General features: G+C 37.5%; 1 protein-coding gene across 1 annotated transcript in view; it reads left to right on the top strand.

The window, feature by feature from the left end:
• LOC137387451 (plexin domain-containing protein 1-like) overlaps positions 1-21,525 on the top strand; it is a 30,990-nt gene extending 9,465 nt beyond the window's left edge. Inside the window, exons 4-13 of the mRNA XM_068073878.1 lie at positions 2,462-2,596; positions 5,437-5,506; positions 8,438-8,563; positions 10,207-10,260; positions 13,161-13,307; positions 14,310-14,405; positions 15,903-16,048; positions 17,123-17,210; positions 17,985-18,115; positions 20,566-21,525. Of these exons, the coding sequence (XP_067929979.1) occupies positions 2,462-2,596; positions 5,437-5,506; positions 8,438-8,563; positions 10,207-10,260; positions 13,161-13,307; positions 14,310-14,405; positions 15,903-16,048; positions 17,123-17,210; positions 17,985-18,115; positions 20,566-20,649 (1,077 nt within the window). The 3' untranslated portion in view covers positions 20,650-21,525. The remainder of the gene's footprint in view (positions 1-2,461; positions 2,597-5,436; positions 5,507-8,437; positions 8,564-10,206; positions 10,261-13,160; positions 13,308-14,309; positions 14,406-15,902; positions 16,049-17,122; positions 17,211-17,984; positions 18,116-20,565) is intronic.
• The last annotated feature ends 240 nt before the right edge of the window (positions 21,526-21,765 follow it).

Here is a 21,765-nt window from a genome sequence, read left to right as displayed (position 1 = left end):
AGTCTTCTATAAAAACTGTACCATGGGTAAAGGTATTCATCTATGCAAGAGTTACCTTCGCTTGCGGCTTCTATCTTTGTTGCTTGCACAGATGCAGTATTTGAAAAGATGGCTTCAAACCTGTCAAGACACACCATTAGAACTAGTCCAAGCACTTAGGGTATGGCCTGGCCACCTCATTATTCATTCTTGTGGATATTAGCGCTCATTCTAAAAGGATTCAGCATTTGCTTGTATAGTAGATAATGTATATATAACATATATATAACGTATGTATAGCGCATATAACATAAACAGCGTATATCTATAACATGCCTCCTCGACTGTATTGATGTTTTGCTAGCCTTGTGCGTTTGTAATTAAAACTAGCATACAATCCTTGTATTAGGAAACTTGTTGTAAAGTGCATATTAGCATGTCTATTATAACATCAAATGTGGACGTATTAGGTGTGAGACGGACTAACACCAATCGCTGTGCGTGTCATGTTTGAAAATGTTTTTGTTCTTGAATTGCTAAAAGGAGCTGGCCTATCGGTTTGTAAATTTGTACTCGAGTGGGTAGAAGGCTAGAAGACCGCCCCATTAGCTAAAGACAACTAATGCCTCCCATTACTCTCAGTCTATATAAGCAGTGTTTTCAACAACTGCTCACTCTTTTTGTTTGTGATCAGATTAAGATGGGATTGTCAGCAAGTGGAAAGTAAAAGTTATGCCACTACATTGTTTTGATATAAAACAAGCTAAGACGCATCAAAATACAGCTACTAATATTTACAATAATATTTCTACGTTATTACAACCAGGGCTCCAAGGATTTTCTCGAGAGTGGTAAAAACCACTGGGAAAATACGATTTTCATTTCATCGTCCGTCTCAAGTTCTCCGGGATAGATAGAAAAATATTAAAAGTTGAAATAGAGCAATAAGATCAACCTATTGTGCTTCATGCTGTCTCCTTCTGGTCTAACTAAATTATTTCTACTAAAAGTAAGAGCACTGAAAGCATTTTAGCAAGCTATTAGATAGTCTTCCACAGTTCCACCAGCCATAGTCAAAGAATTTTCAAGTCGGGCCTCAATATATGACACCCAAGCAGTAGTGAAGCAGGATGCAGTTTCAAGCAAATGGTGATAGAAAAATTCTTCCTCTTTCAAAATGCTTTTAGCCTAAGTGTATATGTTTATAGTTCAAAATCCAACCCTGATTACAGCAGCTCGGGTCAAGTTTAATGGCGGCCTGCACTTTGTAATACCTTCCTTCATAAGAACATGATTTTATAGTTCCTCAACCCTGAGCTGTTCTTTGTTCAGTTTTTGCTATGTACCAGTGCTCTATTCACTCTATTTATACTGTTCAACTACGTCTAAGCAACCCAATGATTGACGCACGATTATAGCCTAGCAAAAAAATAAACAGAAGTAGGCTATGGCCAGGCACTCCAGAACGTGATACTTAATTAGCACTGACTACTCCGTTGAATTTATCAAAAGCAAACTGTGGAGGACATGCATGTAGTTTCCCTTTTATTTATACGATAGAAGAAGCCACAGGATGCTGAAGATAATTTGGACACGCTATTAAACTCTGTAAACAGAAATAACTAAAATAGCGTTAGTAGCTTTTCAACTTGCCGATAGAAATGTTCTAAAAAAAGATCAGAGGAGTGAGTGACGATATACAAGCGTGAATGTAAAAGATTGCGCAACCAGTGTTAAAAATATGTTAAATGTTTCGACTGGAAGTTTTTATATTAATTTTGTCATGAAAACACGTTAGCACCCTACCAAAGTGGGATATATCCATGATATATTTTCTATTCCTTAGAATTCCATATCCCACTTTGTCACTATCATGGTGATAATCAGAAGGGATTGAATCCCTTCCATAGAACACATCATCTTGATACTTGGAGCTACTATTACAAAATATTCTTATTGTTCTTATATGTTGTCTCTTATCCTTATCCAAAATGCTCTATATATAATCTCAATTAGGTCAACCGAACACATTCAGGTTATTCAACAGTGCCCTACATTTTAGCGTATAGAATAACAATTATGCGCTGGTACTCCACTTGGTAATAAGGCCTTCACAGACAATTTTCCACAAAACTCAACAATGTTTTGATGTTTTAAATAAATGAATGTTAAAAAGGTAAATTTTATTGCTATCCTACAATATATCACTACCAAGTAGTAAGGCCATACTTAACATGAGAGCTACACAAAATTATTATTGAAAAGTTTGAGCTTATCTGTGGCTCTATCCCTGAACCGCCGACCTTTAAAGGCCTTCAAACTGAGAGAAGAGTTGGAAGCATTCTGCCTAATGACAATTATATTTGAGTATAGAATTAACATGCAAGTGTGTGCGAATAAATAAATTATAACTGGAAGTATTCTTGCTTGACTTCCTAATGTTAGTGGTGTTGGTTGTACTGACTGTGACATTGGGTTGCAGGACACAACTAACTACTATGATATCAAGTATATCGGTGCAGAAGATGGTGGAGCAGGTCTGTGGATGGATTTGACGGCTGGATCGTCTGGAGTTGTTAAGCATCGGAGTCTCCAGTCAGCATATCGTCTCGCTGTTGTAAGTGTCAAATGTCTTATTGTTATTATTTTCATAGCTACGACGGTGTAATAAAGTTGGTTGACTAATTCTACATTAGGTTGAAGGACAGCACAGCTTTAACTGGATTTTTCCAAAAAATACAGAAGCCCTGTGAAATACCAGCAGGAAAATTGTTTGCGCTTCGACTAAATGAAACCTTGTAAAATTTTCACTGAGGCATGTTTGACACAATCACATTGCCCAGAGCACTTTGGAAGAGGTAGTAATGTATACGCTTGACAGTCATAGCCCTTTAGTTAGTAGTGGTTAGCTTGAGTACTGTTGTCCCTGAAACTCCACTCGTGGGCGTATGGGAAGTCCACTAGTTAGTAGATGTTATCCTCACCACGGCTGTCTCCATAGTCCACTAGTTGGTGGATGCTATCCTCACTATGACTGTCTCCATAGTCCACTAGTTGGTGGATGCTATCCTCACTATGACTGTCTCCATAGTCCACTAGTTGCTGGATGTCATCCTCACCAGGGCTGTCTCCATAGTTCACTAGTTGGTAGATGTTATCCTCACCATGTCTGTCTCCATAGTCCACTAGTTATCGGATGTTATCCTTGCCATGACTGTCTCCATAGTCCACTAGTTATTGGATGTTATTCTCACCATGGCCATCCTCATAGTCCACTAGGTATCGGATGTTATTCTCACAATGGCTGTCTCTATAGTCCACTAGTTGGTGGATGTTATCCTCACCATTGCTGTCTCCATAGTCCACTAGTTAGTGGATGTTATCCTCACCATGACTGTTTCCATAGTCCACTAGTTAGCGGATGTTATCCTCACCATGTCTGTCTCCATACTCCACTAGTTAGTAGATGTTATCTTCCCTATGGCTGTTTCCATAGTCTACTAGTTAGTAGACGTTATCCTCACCAAGGCTGTCTCCATAGTCCACTAGCTGGTGGATGTTATCCTCACCATGGCTGTCTCCATAGTCCACTAGCTGGTGAATGTTATCCTCACCATGGCTGTCTCCATAGTCCACTAGCTGGTGGATGTTATCCTCACCAAGGCTGTCTCCATAGTCCACTAGCTGGTGGATGTTATCCTCACCATGGCTGTCTCCATAGTCCACTAGCTGGTGGATGTTATCCTCACCATGGCTGTCTCCATAGTCACATGCTTTGAAGATTTTACTTCACAGCAATCATTGAATAATGGAGCAGGAATACAAAGATTATTATCTTCGAACGAATTTATTCAATAACACATAGATTTTGGAGAACCCTTCAACAAAGGCAATTTATTATTCTTGAGTTCTGTTATAGGCATTTAAAAATTACCTTAGGTTTGTGTTCAAGATGACATCATAATTACTACTGCTTGATTTCAGATCTGTATGATAAGAATATAATTTGTTTACAGTAATTGAACTTGAACTTTGAAATTGAACTCAAAACAGAACACGAAAATGATAAAGTGCAGGCACAAACAAAATAAACTGTTGTTGCTGCAATTGATGATGCCATTTAGCTGGTATATGCTAACAGCAGTGTAAAGTAATGGTTACATGCACTGACAAGATTCACAACTAATGCATAGTGTAGATGTTGCTGTGGCTACATACAACGATACTATTGAATGATGCGTCACTTGACAAGTAGATTGTCCGATAAAAATACTATCGAATGATTCTTCACATGACAAATAGATTGTCCGATACAAGTTGGCCATAGTCTTGTGAAGGCCATGATGTGCCTATTGAATTTTTTATTGCCGCTATTTAAGTATCATCAGTATATATGTAATCTAACATGAATCATTGACAATTTGTGATAGCAATAACTCTAGGAAAAAAACACTCAATGCCAAAAATGAAAACGCAAAATAAATTCAGTACAGACATGAATCAAGCTGTAGAAAATCGAGTCTCATCAGATTTAATTTCCCGAAGAATTGTTCGAGTAAGTTATAGGTGAATAAAATAGAATCAAGATTATTTTCTTTGAGATTGATTATTTTCGCCAACCACAGATGCATTGGTTTTCTCCCTACCGACATAGCCCAACAGGTTTGTATCAATACACCTCGTGGATGATATGCCGTCAGTGCATTGGCTAAGCAAATGGCACATTTCGTCAGTGTGTATAGGCAGTTCAATACATGCACAGCATTTATTTGTTCTGAGAACTGAATTCATGTTTATTATCCTAATCATCACAAAGGATGCTTTTGAATCCCTACTCTCAGGTGCATGAGTACCAAATACTCATCGTTGAATGGGGGTAGTTTCTCGTACTTTTATTGATACCCCATTCCATTAGCATTTGGGTAACTGTATCGATTGGAGGACGGCCTGTGCCTTATTTTAATAACAAAATTTCTAGCGTTTGCAGAAAGTAGTTGTTATATATATATGGAAAAAGGTCATTGATCATAGCCTACAAACACTATGTTTTTACAAAGATCTCAGGCAACAGATTTTAATGAGACAACACGAGGCATGGGTCTACCCCCCCGCCAGCATAGCTTCTATTGTTTGGTTATTGTACTTACCACATGTGCCCAATCATTGCAGAACCTACTGTAATTCTTCTATAATTGTAAGAGATGCACTGTTGGAACTCAATAGCTATGCGTGTACTTTATATGCATACACCCTATGTGTAAAAAGTTCAGATTTGATGTGATTTTTTATAACTGCATGAAAAGTGGCCCACCAGTAATTCTGTGAAGGAATAACAACTCCAACAGTGATCTCTCTTTTGTTAAAGACGTAAATGCAGCTGTGGTTTTTTATTAATTTGGTGTTAGTGTGTCACCTAGAAACAGCTCCTCTCTATCTATAATTTATATTGTTTTGTAGAAAATAGATATAGGATTCTCCTTTCTTTTCTATGGCCATTCCGTAAAGGAAGTAACTATTGCCACCGGAGGTAAGTTCTGTCTATATTTTTTCATTGTACCTTAAGCTGTGTTGAAGAGCTTTTTTGTTAGATTATCAAGTAGAAGATTCGCTTAGCGTGCTGGAGTTGGTAAGATTAATTTGAATTTTGCTTTACAACTGGCAATCATATATGGTCCAGCACTCACTGCTTCTGTAGTAATCTTACTGAGAGGGAAGCAGGCTTGGTGATGTGAGAAATGTACAGGACTTTTTCAAAGTGAATGACCAAGCGGGTTTCTCAAATTTTAAATATCGTTAAGCACTACGATATTGGTGAATGTGTCATGGTTATCTTGCCGTCATTCGCACTGTCTTTTCCCTCTGGCATACATAATTAACTAGGCAACGCCCCGCAATTCATCAGGTTACTTAGACTCTTACCGTTTAATTATTCTGGAAAGTTCCGTTTGTAGCAAGACTACATAAAGAGGAATAGGGAGGGCGGTTGCTGGTTACTATACATAGAATTTGCTTTGTGTCATCTTGCCGGTTAAATTTTTGCAATGCACGCATTACTGCCAAAGCTGAACTAGAAATTTCATCTGCTCTCCAAGTGATTATTCGTGTAAGGCAGCATTTATATCAGGGGTTTGAGACGGTTCTATACTAAACTCTTATACGCTGCCTTCATAAGGCTAAGTTAAGTTTACAGGCTGCCATGATTGTATCATATACACCGTGTTCCCATTGCGCGGATTATGCGGATTTGAATTTGTGTTGAGATACCGGAAATGTTGAGTTACCGGGCAATATGTGTTTTAGTGAACATTAGCATGGCGCAGTTTAATTTGACCGCTCTGTTTAAAAAATGAGGAATTTCACTGAATAAGTCATAGCAGCATACTTTTGTTTCCCTTAGCAGCGCACTTTCCAAATAGGAATGATTGAAGTATGGAAAATGTTAGTAAAATAGAACGGTGTGTGCCGCATTTTCTTGGGCCTTTTTCCCATGCGTCATTTCCATATTTTGCCAGCCTAAAACATTCGATGATAATCTGTGAATAAAAAGATTTACTTAACTTGCAGGTTTTGGCCATTTCTTTCTTGCGTATAATACAAACTTGCCGATCAATGGCATCGTGGAAATATAGTGATAATCACTATGTTTCCATGGTGCGCAGTACTGCGAAGCAGCCCCCTCCGAAGTCGAGGGGATTGTACGTTTCCATGCTGCGCAGTGGTTTTCAGCAAATACCGCAAATTAGCCAGAGAAGAGAAATTGTATAAATCGAATCGCCTGATGGAGAAATAGAATCGATCACGGATACCGAACGTCATACACAGTCTTTTTTATGATTCTGTCGTCATTATACTTTTATTTACAATACACATTCACAAGGTTTTACAAACCTTAACACACGCTTTACATAGTAATATATTTTTAATAAGTATTTTTTAAGTAATATATTATTTAAACGTTAATTTAGGACTTGCCACCTATTTTTCGAAGTGTTGGCATCGATAACAAAGTCCAGGAAAGTAATCACCTCATCATCCTCGTGAATGCAGACCATAATTAAATTTATGTGAAAGAATATCGGAAGAATAGTGAAAAAACAAGATTAGCAGGACAACCTTTGTACTAGTTTATGGCCATCGAAAAATCCGTCTCCACGGCATGAGAGCTATGCGCAGCCTCTGCGCAGTCGCTGTTTCCTTGCTGCGAATTTGCACTGGCTTCGCACTGATCAGTGCGCAGTGATTTCAGTGCGAAGACGCCGTTTCCATGATTCGGAGATAGCGTAACTCCGAAGCACTGCGCATCATGGAAACATAGTGAATATATCAAGTGGTCCTCAGCATTCTAGCGCCCACAAACACGTTTTTGTTCTTCAGATGTATTTGTCAATCAGCCAGATGTTGTTTAAAATCATATAGATAAGCTGTGAGTTCATGAGGAGTTTGTTTGTTAGGCTCTGACATAAGATAAAAATCATAGAATAATTATGTCATGCAACTGACTGATAAACCAATCAATAGGTTATGTGGCTTTCAATGACCCTGACATTTTTGTTTAAAGCAAAAGAAACTGAAGATTCAATGGATATTTTGCATGCATTCGATGAGGCAAGAATTAGGCAAATGCCCTTCAGGGAATTAATGTACATTTTATTTTAGTATTTCTGAATTCTACCTCGTTTAAACTGAATGTCAGCAAACTCTGCACGTTTGCAAAACTTATAGAGGTAGAAATTCCATTCTCAGAGCGTATACCTCATGGGGCTGTTTTTCTTTTGGCACACTGCTGGCGCACATCTGCGTAACCTGGTGCACTGTTTTAGTATCCAACATTTTCTGGAAAACTAGTATATAGCTACTAAATACTAGTGACTATGTTATAAAGTCTGTTTATTCAAGTTATTTCAAGTAAGCTCTAGCCTGTGGCCTTTACTAGATATTGTGAATATGGCCGGAAGCGTCGAGTTTTACTATAGCTCTTAATCTGTTGCCTCTGAGTTCAATTTTATGCATTCCCATAAGGTACATGTATGTGTGAGGAATTAATGTCATCGGCTGATGATACATGGTATGGCATAAATTTGGAGTTATCTTTCATGTGATCTTCATTTGGAATTCATTATGGGAATTATTTGCTGAACATGTTTTTGGATTTACCTGCAGACATTAAATATAAATGAACATAACATGTTGTTTTGTTTTTATTTAAAACATACCCATGGCTGATGTCAACCTGGCCTTTCTGATAACCCGGCCCCACATAATTATTTTGCCATTATGGGTGTAGGCCTGCATGACTCAATCTAAATACCATTTGCTTTCCTCATACTTGCAGGGCATCCAGTACCATCCCTAATGCCCAGCAGGACTCTATCATTCCTTGCGGCCTCTAATAGTTGCAAAACTAGTTTTTCATATCTGCCTGTATTGCTGTACGACTCATGTACATGTACAATTGTAGGATTCTTATATATGAGTGAGTTCCTGCACTCATTCCTCACCGCCAGCCAGTACATCGCACCTCTCATGGCCAATTTTGACACTTCTCTCGGCGGTAATGACTCGGAGATTCTCTTCCGAACTGATGGTAAGGGAGACTTGATATAGACTATGTCAGATCATAATGACACCTATCTTTCTTAATGGCAGCAGTTGGGGCAGCGCTGACAGTGCATTTTTAGCTGAACTTGTTCTTGATAAGTTGCTGTAATAGTCGTTGTTTTCTGTTGCCTCCATTAAGCAGCTTCTTAATAGTTGAAGTGGAAGTTGATTGGAATATTCTAGTCAGTTAATGATTTAGTTGAGGCGTCTGTTTTTGTTCATTCTACTCTCACTATCGAGATGTACATTGTGAACCTTTTTCATATTGTGATGTTTAACAAGAATATTTTAGCAAACAATGAAAACTTAAATATTTTGCCTAAATATTTTTATATATTAATCCAAGACAGAGTGAATAACACACGCAACAATTTTGATATTTTTAGTAGTTCTACTAGGAATTATATACTATATAATAATATATTTGAAGGTCTGCTTCCTTTCTAGCATAATAAACCTTATGTAAAGTATTAAACTATTGAACAAGGTTTGCAGTGCCAAATAATAGGCTCTTCATGATCATTATTGGCTTGGGTTTTTGTGACTATCCTTTCATTTGAGAGACATTGATCACTTTGTCAGAATGCTCTGACATCAGTGGCTGCCATAATGCTGTATTATATGGTTATTATTCCAGTTGTCATCAATTGGCTGACTCAGCACTGATGTCGCCTATGTTTAATCACTTTTTAAACATCTATGTGACACGAATGTTTATCTCTTGCAAACATTTTGAAGTTCTTATTACATTTTATTAAATAAATAATATGAGTAACACCGAGTTGTTGCTCCAATATGTGTTTTATTTAGTCTTGGTTCTCATTTTAAAGATGAACTTATACATAACATTTAGAAGGTGTTTTCAGAAAGTGTCAATATTTTTCTGTTATATACGATTGTTTTTTATGTTTGAGGTGATCTGACTGCTAGGATGTTTCGAGATTAAAATTTAAAAAATTTAATCGCAGATAAAACGCTAGAATCAATCAAAAGTCGGATCACGGCGTTCGTAGTTGCAAAGAGACCAACAGAATAGAGAACGCTATTACTAGAACACAATAGCTGATATCAAATATGCCAACAATAGCAACTAGTCACATCATTTTGCCCGTACTTTATTACCGAGTCGTTTAACCGCCATCAAGTTTTGTTGATTTTAATCTTAAAACATCCTGGCAGTCATATTACTTCAAACATCAAAAATGATCGCAAATAATAAAAAAATCCGATACGTTTTGTGAAAATCTACTAAAATTTTGTTCAGGTTCATCTTAAAGTGCAAAATGTCTCAAGTTAAAGGATTTGTTTTTCTGCATTCGGATTCTGTTCATTGTTTTAGTCTATTTTTGTAAATTATTAAAACATTTGTCAAAAAAATAAATTATGTCCCTTGAATTAAATAGAATATAAAAGTAAGCTTGCATACATAGCAATATTATAGTTAATACTAGACAAGGGATGGTAATGTATAAAAGATCAGATTGTGATGTAAGGTGTCACATGTCTATGATGATTACTTTTGCAACTGTTACTATTACTAAATGTAATGCTCAAGTTCACCTGTAAAATCCCCTCCAACTGTCCTGAAAATTTCAACGTTGTTTACATAGTTGTCTTCTCTTGTTTTAGACACAGCCTTTGTCGCTCAGTGGAGCAACATATTTCTCAAGGACAAGCCTGAATGTAGGTATTTATATCTGGTAGTTTATAAAACAGTTGACACCAGTTGTAACCTCAGGGCACATTTAATTAAAATGATGTAATTTTGGCAATTTACCAAATTTGATTGATAGCTTTAGTTTTGGAAGTTTTATAATTTATTTGTTGTCAGCAACTTTAATTAGATCACTCCAATTTTCCAATTTTATTAATAGTAGAGTAATGACCTTCAACAAGCTCATAATAATACAGGAATGCAAGTAAAAAAAGCTTTCGGGTTGTGCCAATAAATTGCAGCAGATACACACAAGTATTTATGCAGGACATGTACTATGTTTCCATGGCGCGCAAGTTTGGGCCAATCCACAAGATATCCGCATGATGAAAACAGCAAAAGCGAGTTTTGCTGTTTGCCAATCTTTAGCGAATGTTTTACACTTGCGAATGATGGAAACGGCACTTGTGAATAATGCGCATTAAAATATCACGCTAGCTATTCCATTATAAACATTTTCACACTTGGGTCTTTATTTCATTTTAGCAGTTCCAATGAGCTAATATTGGAATGCTGCTAAGTGTGATAAGACTGTTTATTGACCTGTAGGGTCAATAAATAGTAATACATAGCGGCACCTAAATAGAGACTATTTATTGACCTGTGGAATCAATAATTAGTGACACAGTCTAGTTTTTTACCGAAGCTGGCCCAAGTGCTAAGTCCACTGAAACACTTAATTGCATGGTAACTCAACTTGCCCACAACTATAAACATGCATCATGCGTGTCATGGAGACAAAGTGATTGTTGGCTGTCATTAATGACTCTTTTTATCAACAGGTCAGCGCTATGTTCATGGGAATTTTGGCTGTGTTAGTAGTTGTCTAGTACTGTAGTATTTACTAGCGGTAAGCCCTGTGATGCCCGGGATATTCTGTATTCTTAATCGGATAGTTGGCAGCTGGGTGTTTGAGAGGCTGGTTCTCAGGTACCAGACGAAGTACTGAAACAAAATATTTTAGTGACACGATGGAATGTACAGAGCATATGCGTGTGAAAGGTGGATGAAATGAGACAAAAAGTGTGGAAAAGCAGACGAACAGCCAGACAATAACAAAGTGGCACCTATTAATAACCATCAATAACAATCTTTTAAACGTTTGAGAAATTGACTTGCCACTAGAGAAAACAAGGCTTCAAAGATCATTGTATTGCAGCAAAAACAACGTAGCTTCTCGCGTTTCACTATATGCATGCCGATATGTGTGTGTCCATATTGTTTATGGTATAGATCTGCTGCAACAGGCTGTGATCACGTTTACAAAATGCAACAGTGTAGTTTTTGTTCAAAAATAGACTAGCTTTAGTTGCGGGAGTAGTCATCACCCGTTTTAAAGGAAGGAGAGACAATTCTTCTTATAAGCTGGTTGGAAACATGGATTGTTGGCTTCGATAATCAATAAGAACTTCGTAGAGGCTCTCTCGTGAATCATTCATATGACTATCATATATTGGTCATAATCTACACTACATTCATATGACTATCATATATTGGTCATAATCTACACTACATTCATATGACTATCATATATTGGTCATACTCTACACTACATTCATATCACTATCATATATTGGTCATACTCTACACTACATTCATATGATTATCATATATTGGTCATACTCTACACTACATTCATATGACTATCATATATTCGTCATACTCTACACTACATTCATATGACTATCATATATTGGTCATACTCTACACTAAATTCATATGACTATCATATATTCGTCATACTCTGGACTACATTCATATGACTATCATATATTGGTCATACTCTGCACTACATTCATATGACTATCATATATTGGTCATAATCTACACTACATTCATATGACTATCATATATTCGTCGTACTCTGGACTACATTCATATGACTATCATATATTGGTCATACTCTACAATAAATTCATATGACTATCATATATTCGTCATACTCTGGACTACATTCATATGACTATCATATAGCGGTCATACTCTACACTACATTCATATGACTATCATATACCAGTCATTATTTACACTACATTCATATGACTATCATATATTCGTCATACTCTGGACTACATTCATATGACTATCATATAGCGGTCATACTCTGGACTACATTCATATCACTATCATATATTGGTCATACTCTGTACTACTTCTATTATCATTCAAACTGATGCATAGATACGTTACACTTTTGTTTGGCCGAAGGTTTACCACCATTAAAATGCTAAAATGTTGCAAGAGGTATTTGTGACCACAGTATTACGAGCACTGCCTAGTTAGACAGAGAGCCTCACCACTTAACCCGTGTGATCTTGGGAATTATCTAGAACCGGAGGTACAGTCTGCTGATAGAGCTGAATTGTGTCTGTTCGTAATGATCTCAAGGTAGAAGTAAAGGAGTGGTTGGCTACGGATTTTCTCAAGTTTAGAAAAAATAGTAAAATATAAAAACAACGTTTAGTACAAATTCTGCTCTTCCGACTGCGGGTAAAAAATTAACCTTGAGCGATGTTTCTGTTGCTATTATGAACAACTCCTAGTATCTGTGCTTCACTTTTAGTCCTGGTTTTAAATTGTTTAAAGATGAGAGTCAGTTTAGCAACTTATAAGGATGAAGATGGTCCGCTCCTATTTACAGATATAAACACATAGAAATACTATTTGATTATGTACATTCCTAGCTTCAACAATATTCACGCAATAATATTTTAGCTCCTTGAATATGTTCTAGAATTGTTTGTCATTCATCTCCAGTTGCTAGCAACAAAGTCTCCCTTACACGGACTCTAGACACCCTGGTCATTGTTCAAATCCATTACTGCCTTTTACAACAGTTGTATAGTTTTGATGGTATTTATAATTTCAGTGGGGAACTTTACTTTCCAAGTGCAGTTGCATCGAACAGACGGAAAGATAGTTGCTGTCTACAAACAGATCCCTGTGCCAATTTCTGAAGTGACCTCAAAGGACCACCCTGTTAAGATTGGTCTTTCTGATGCGTACTACTGGGATGGTATGTATTGCCTCTCCTTCTCTAAGTTCCCTTATGGAAAAAGTTTGGCTTGTCAACAGATCAACTAAGTCAGTGTATCAAACAATTTTCTTGTTAACAGCACTCCATCTTTTTCAACTGAGGTACACCAAATATTAATGTGTGAGTACTTCGTCGAAGATTGATTTGCTTACTGCAAGAAGGGGCTGTGAGTGTTTTTAAGAGTATTGTTGAAGAAACATTAACTATGTGACCTTGACTGGACATGTCTGAGTCCATTGGTAAGGGAACCTCAATGACTGGGGATATGCCCAGTTGGAGAGAGAGCCATATAATGTTGAATGCCATTCCTTTCAACACCAGTTTTGGGAATTGACTCCCCCCACCCGACCTGTAGAGCACCAGACTACAGCTACTCTGAATATCAGCATATCATCACTAAACTCACCTGGTGTTTCACAGAGTTTTACCAACCAGGGGCCCCATGATGACATTTGGGAAAAAATATTAGCATTTTTATTATATTACATTGATAGTATTAGTGTTTCTCTTGCTACGCAGGCTGTAATTCTACATATACTGTGTTGATATGAATGTATATGTCAGTCGAGACAAAACCAATGCATCTGTGGTTGGCTAAAATAATTGATTCCAAATAGCATAATCTTGATTCCATTTGATTCACATTCAGCGCAAGTTGGTTTTGTTTAAGAGTTGCTTGTAAATGAGGACTCCGACAGGGCTCCATACCAATAGTTATTTATATCTGGACACATATATTTACATTCAAACTATTATATCGATGATGTTTGTTCATGCCCTCACTCTACATCTACTAAAATTCAAATGTAACAGTTCAACTCATAAGTCGATACGCTATTGCATTGTCCCTTTATCTATGTAACATTGCCTTGTTGCAAGTATGTGAGTGCTCGCAAGCCTATTGTTATCGCTTATCGCAGAATTACATAGGACATTTCCTTTATATATCTCATAAATGCTTGGCTACTTCTGCTATTACAGTGGGACAGTACCGAACCATCTACCCCTATCACACCTACAGGGCTTCTGAAGATCAAGTGAAACCTGGTGCAGCTATCGTATATACTCACAGGAAAAGTAAGTACTTGCAACAACTCTACCAATCAAAGTTAGGGACTAAGCTACCGATCAATAAACTATCAATCAATAAACTACCGATCAATAAAGGGATCAAATGTGTTACGCTGCTTCTTTAATAATGGTTACCACTTTCTTCAACTCTTTTGCTAATAAATATATTTTTTTATCGAGAGAGTTAATAAATTGGTAAAACTAAATATTTGACATTGGCGCGTATAAGTTGTCATAACATTTGACCAAATTTATTAGCATAAAATCATGATATCGGTGTAACTGTAGCAGATTTGTAAGTAGCATGTGGCTTTGTAAACTTCAATAGAAGGGTAATCTTTGTGTACAGAACTCCTGTAATGTTTTTCATTCAGGTAGAGCAGCATATATATACGCTTGTTACTCGGGAAATGTGGTGGTATGTGTCATGGAAACCAACCTGAAAGAGACTGGTCTTCTGCAGCCAGACCTTATGCACCTTGCATCACTACCTCTTGCACATTATTTACTTTAACTGGAAGATGTATACGCTCCTTGTCTATGTACTTGAAGTGAATGCGCACAGAATTTTAATACATTTTATCAGAAAGTATCGGTATTTTTCCATCATTTGCGATTGTTTTCGATGCTTGAGGCTATTTTACGATGTTTAAGATTTTGATTTGATTTTTGAATGTTTAAGATTTTGGGATGTTTTAAGGTTAAAATCGACAAAACTTGTTGGCGGTTAAAAGTTTCCGATTCAGGCGAAAGCGCTATTATGACATCTATAGTTGCAAAGAGACCAACAGAATAGAGGCGCGTAACGCTGTAACTTGAAATGCAATAGCCGATATCAACTATAGCAACGATAGCAACTAGTAACATCATTTCACACATTTTTCTTCTGAGCGGTTTAACTGCGACCAAGTTTTTCGATGGTAATCTTGAAACATCGTTGCAGTCAGATCACGACAAACATCAAAAACAATCGCATATAATAGAAAAGTACCGATACTTTTTGATAAAATCTACTAAAATTTTGTGCATGTTCATCTTCAAATGTGCGTCTCACAGGGTTGATGTACAGTCTCTACATGCTGTTCTGTTTTGGCCCTCCTAAGCCACTTGTTATCTGTTTATCGCGTTCTCACTCATCCGCTGTCCATAGACCAATTCAACTATGAAACCATACTTGTGTGTCTGACTAGCTTTGAACTGATGCTAGTAAATAGGTTATTACACGCCTGGTTGAAACAATCACTGTTAAATGATTTTAAAATCGTATGAATTATTTAGCATGACAAATACATATTGTTTACACGGCTTTCTGGAAAGCCAAGTCATTAAATTGCGAGAGGAAACAACTCATGCGAAAATATTTGGGTGTATTTAGACTGTGACTGCTTGCCCTGTTGGACACTACCCTGTATAATCCCTAATATATGCTGGGGTCTATATGCAAGATGATTTGAAGGGATCGTAATGCTTTGTTTATATCACACACACGCTCGCATCTTACAGCCTGTAACATGCTCAAAGACTGCGATGTCTGCCTAAATGACCCACCTGCAAATTTTCAATGTTACTGGTGCAGCAGACTAAACAGATGCTCGGATGCCTTTGACAGGCAGCGTCAGGACTGGTTGACCAGTGGCTGTGTATTCAATGTGAGTCGTACTTGACATTTTTCTTGGTGTATAATTTTCTGCCCAGCAGTTATTAGGCTGAGTTCTGTATGTCCTAGTTGAGAGTGATTGACACAACCTTTTCTAGAGTCATTGAATCATGAGTAGAATCATGAGTTTGCTTAAGTCAGACATCATTCTTATCTTTCCAAATATTTTGGTGCTTTTAGCTTGTGTTCTGTATTGCTGATGATATTATATGGGACAGAACAGTAGAGGTTTATTTATTTCCAATTTTATTCATTTTAAGCATTTAAAAAGCAGGTCAAGCTTGATGTTCGCAAGTAGTAACAATTTTATTTCAAGTTTTTACTGGGTCGCCTAAGTGGGTCACCCAAGTGGGTCATCTAAGACAAGTGGATTGCTCTTAGAAAATGCGCTAATTTTATTTGTTTCCTAAAATAACATGTTGCTGCCGAGTCAATTAGAATTTGAGCATGAACAGAAAACTCTCTTATCATACATGTGATACGCACATCGCTTTATGAAGCCTTCAACAGACCCATTATAATGATGATTCATCACATAAATGTTACAGTTACTTCATAGATTTACCAGAATCAAATATCAGTGAGAGGATGGTATATATTACCAGTGAACAAGCTCCATTGGTATGCTGCGCTGCCACCTGCCAGTTTTGAACATTACTAGCAACTAGTTTTCGCTAGCAACAGAGTCGCAACACTCATGATTGCAAACTGGTAGTTATTAACTTGTCGTGTAGTGTGCAGTCATTGCACAAGTAATACCATAACTGTGTCATCTCAGAACTCTTGAAACATTTCGAGTTGTTCGAAACTTTAAATTTCAAAAGTTTTTTTAATTTTGGGAGTAGCAAAGTTCGATTGAGAATTGATATAATTCTTTCAGATTATTCTGGAATATTGGAGTCAACTTATAAATGCATATGATTAATACCTATGATCAAGCGTTTTTGTCTTGAAATAGCTATTTACTTATACATAAGATTGATGAATACATGAGTATATACCCTTAGTCTGATATTACTGTGTAGAGTGGGTTATTTGGCTACTACCATCTGTGTTTTTCGTAAAGGTGACACAGACAGACTGTAGCATGATGTTCACTATTGCTCCTTCCTCTACGCCAGTCGTTGTGAGAGCTCAAGAAACGAAATCTACAGGTAGGTTTGAGTTCTTCCTGATCGGTGTATTTGGAGTAACAGCAACCAGTTTTAAACTGGTCGCAGTACTTGGTCCGCGTCGTAACTGGCAAACTGGAAGTTGCATTCACCTGGCTCAACTGTAGCAGCAAATGCCAGCTAAATGTAGAGCTTCATTCGTTTCGATATTTCTAATAAACGATTCGCCATATATCGCGATATTATTTTGTAGAAACAAAAGCTTAAATTTTGGTTAATATTTTTGTATACTTCAACTTAAAAATAAAGTTTTGTGTTCATGATAATTAGAAACACTTATATAATGAATGCCTGTGTGCTTAGAAGGCCATGGAATGAGCTTATTATAAAACTAGAAGACCCGTACATCTTAATTCCAATATCACTCACTCTAAAACTCATCAGGTGTGAGGTGAGATATATCGCAATTACATGATTATATCATTTATTCGATTGGCGATATTTCTTTAAATGGTGGCGATTTTCAAATCAAATGCCTTTAAAATCACCATCAACATATTAGATTTCCATATCGTGAAGCTCTAATTAAATGTTCCAACTTAACAATGATGCAACTTAACAATGACTTGACATTAAGCTATAATAATGTTTGTCATAGTTTCAACATAGTAAGTTATAGCTAAGCGCTAGTAATTTCTTGCCATCAGCCGACTGCAACTGTCACTAATTAAACATGGTCTTCACAAATCTCTAAATTCATATTATTCTTATTACTCTATGATAGAACTTGGCATTAATTAGTTACATTGGTTGCAGGCTCTTCTGCGTGGAAAGGGATAACTGCAGCTCTTTGCACTATTTTTGTTCTCACCTCTGCTGGAATCCTTGGTGCCATCCTCTATGGATACAGTAACCCTACGAGCCCCATCGGCCAGTTCCTAGTCAGGGTATGCTCCTTTATTATATTGTCACAGAAGTTGCTTTTCCTCTTATTACATTTACAGTGGTGAGACGACTCTGAAACTAACTGGATGTAGCTATTTTGACGTGTTATGACCAAAAGAGATATCAATACCGTTCATCTGTTGCCTGTATTCAGTTGAACAACATGCATGTGATAATGCTAAAAGTTGTAAAGCCACTTTTGAGCATTCAAGGTTTATGGGCCTAGAATCAACATTGCAAAAGGCAATCCGTGAAATAGCTATACTCGGATTTGTGAATTCCTGTGAATATGGCTGCGTCCTGTGCATAATATGCTGAATGAAAATATAGCTAACCACTATTTTTGACTGGTTAAAATGCATATAAACACATCTGCAGGGCTTTTGCAAGTGTGTTTCCATGGTTGGAGCCAGGAAAATTCGATTTTCCGTTTTAGTGTATCCAAATTATTCTGGTTGGTTGCGGCAATGTCTTCACATGTAACCCATGAATGAGCTCATTGAGCGTCTTCGACAGTTAATCCATTCAAAAAAGCATTATATGAAAATATCAAAACAAAATGTGCCAGTAACAGGTTTTCAATGTGCATTTACTTTAGTTAGTTCATAATCCTTGTCATGCTGAAGGGAATAACTGGTGCCACCTGACCTGGTGCCACATGGCCTGGTACCACATGGCCTGGTACCACATGGCCTGCTACCACATGGCCTGCTACCACATGGCCTGCTACCACATGGCCTGGTACCACATGGTTTGGTACCAAATGGCCTGCTACCACATGGCCTGCTACCACATGGCCTGGTACCACATGGCCTGGTACCACATAGCCTGGTACCACATGGCCTGGTACCACATAGCCTGGTACCACATGGCCTGGTGCCACATGGCCTGGTACCACATGGCCTGGTACCACATAGCCTGGTACCACATGGCCTGGTACCACATGGCCTGGTACCACATGGCCTGCTACCACATGGCCTGGTACCACATGGCCTGGTACCACATAGCCTGGTACCACATGGCCTGGTACCACATAGCCTGGTACCACATGGCCTGGTACCAAATGGCCTGCTACCACATGGCCTGGTACCACATGGCCTGGTACCACATGGCCTGGTACCACATAGCCTGGTACCACATGGCCTGGTACCACATAGCCTGGTACCACATAGCCTGGTACCACATGGCCTGGTACCACATGGCCTGGTACCACATGACCTGGTACCACATGGCCTGGTACCACATAGCCTGGTACCACATAGCCTGGTACCACATAGCCTGGTACCACATGGCCTGGTACCACATGGCCTGCTACCACATGGCCTGGTACCACATGGCCTGGTACCAGGCCATGTGGTAGCAGGCTATGTGGTACCAGGCTATGTGGTACCACATGGCCTGGTACCACATGGCCTGGTACCACATGGCCTAGTACCACATAACCTGTTACATGTTCTTTTTTCACACCAAATTAGCGTCAGTTTACAATAGCATCATCCGTGCCTGCAAAAATGGACCACCGAATGTCCTGCACAAACTGTGAGCAAAATATTTTTACGCCGGTTGTAGGTCATAATTGATTGAGGCATGCGGTAACTCAGGCTAGTGTAATACAAACAACACTCAGTTCTATATGAATGCCATTAAGTGACTTATCGACTTTAGGTGGTTTTGAGCCATCATCAAATGTATACATTTTAGCCATTTTGAAAGCATTGATTCTTCAAAAGACCTGGAATTCAGTGATTATATATTCGCACACAGAGTAACTGATCTCCTGTGTTGGAAAACTTAGATTAAATTCCAATTCAAAACCTTGTTACTCGTGAATTTCGTCAATAGCCATAAATTATATATTAAATTAACCCTCATTTAGTCCTGATGTCAAATATGTAAACTAAACAGCTTTTTTAATGGTTATGTAGCCTAAACTCTGAACAGTTTATTTTTAATGGTTGAAGACAATGATCTTATATGATAACACCACATACATTTTTATTTGTTTATTTCAAGTCGTCTAATCGTATATTACCTTAAATAAAATGATTAAATTATGGTAGATATTTATATATAATAGTTTAGTAATTTTCCTTTAAATATTGAAAAAGATACTAATTCTTGCTCCATGTAACAGTTAAAAAGGTTTTTTGACTTATTCAAAAAATTCAAACACATAGGTTTTTTTTTATAATTTTGTGATTAAATTACTACATTTTTGTGAAATTCAATTCAAATTACATTACGTTACGCTAAGTTACTGCATTTCAACTTACATTTAAATTGCTACATAAAATACTCTGGTAAATAACGTGGCGTTAACAGTTTTTTTCAACTAAACATGGGTCAACAGGACCTTTAAAAAGTTAGTTGTTACATATACGAATGTATGTGTATAATTTCTTTGGTTCCTGAATACTGCGGTGAATGGATTGTCTGTTATCTTTGCTTGCAGAACCGTCCTTCTGAGCTCTGGAGAAAGTTCAAAGCATGGAAAGATAAAGATGAGGAATCCTCAACTCATAGAAACCCGATCTAGTTCCTTTATCACCCTCAGACAGGCTCAGTCTTTATGGACACTCACAGCTCATTATTTAGACACACGCCCTTCACTCGTCTCCCTTCATTCACTTTATAGCTGCCTACTTTAGCCACACCCACTGCCTACTTTCTAGACACACCTACCGTATAGATTCGTCCACCTTATAGACACGCCCATCACTCATCCTGTAGGCATCTTCATGTCTCGCATAATTCTTAAAGGTCATTCAAAACATTGTTCTTGATCTTTGCGTTTTAGATATTTTTGTCAGAAAAAGTTTGTTTTAAAGATATCTAAGCAAGCAAAAAGAATATATATGCAATATTTACAAATTATATATTTAATCAATCGCTGCAGCATCAACTGAGATGTAAATTAAATATTTCTGTGCTGTGTATTTTTTTATTTATTTTGTCGAAAAATCAAGAATAATTTCTCATACAATAGATCTGATCAATAAGGCCTGCATTATCTATTACCTTTTTATGAGACCTCCATCTCCATCTTTAAGACAATTTTAATGGGTTTTTCACAGTATTCATGTAAGGCTTTAGCATATCATTTGCTTTGAACCACATTCCTTCCTATTGTTTTCTTGCACCGCAGTTATGTTATATTTTGCTACATCGTGTGCTCTCCCCAATGTTCTTTGCAAAACAACTGGCCAAAGCTATCTACTTTGTGTCGTGCCTCTTAGAATTGCTACCGCTGTAAAGTAAGTCAATGCATTCCACGTTTGTCCTGGCCATTTCTAGAAGCTTTTTCTTTTCTTTTACAATTAATGCTTAATATTGTGCGCGCTGGTTAGTTTACCCTTCTAACTGGCTCTTTTACATCTTTGCAACTACACAAATACACACAAATAAACTTGTGCATTCATCATATTATTGACTGCTGGTTCAGTTGCGAGCTGTTTATCCATTCCGTAGTCGGAGTTGTGTCACCATGTCATACTTGTGTTTGTCGAATTGAATAGGCAGCGCCACTGTACATGCAGTGTAGATTTATCTTAAGCCAGCTATTTCCGTATAGGTCAGCCTTCAGCACTTGATTCATAATTCTGTGAGGTAGATGTCAACTGTCACAAATCTGACTTCGAGAGTCAACTCATAT

This window comes from Watersipora subatra, chromosome 2 (assembly GCF_963576615.1).
Source record: "Watersipora subatra chromosome 2, tzWatSuba1.1, whole genome shotgun sequence".
Taxonomy (NCBI): Eukaryota; Metazoa; Bryozoa; class Gymnolaemata; order Cheilostomatida; family Watersiporidae; genus Watersipora; species Watersipora subatra.
Note: the sequence above shows the minus strand (reverse complement) of the source record. Positions and strands in the feature narration are given on the sequence as shown.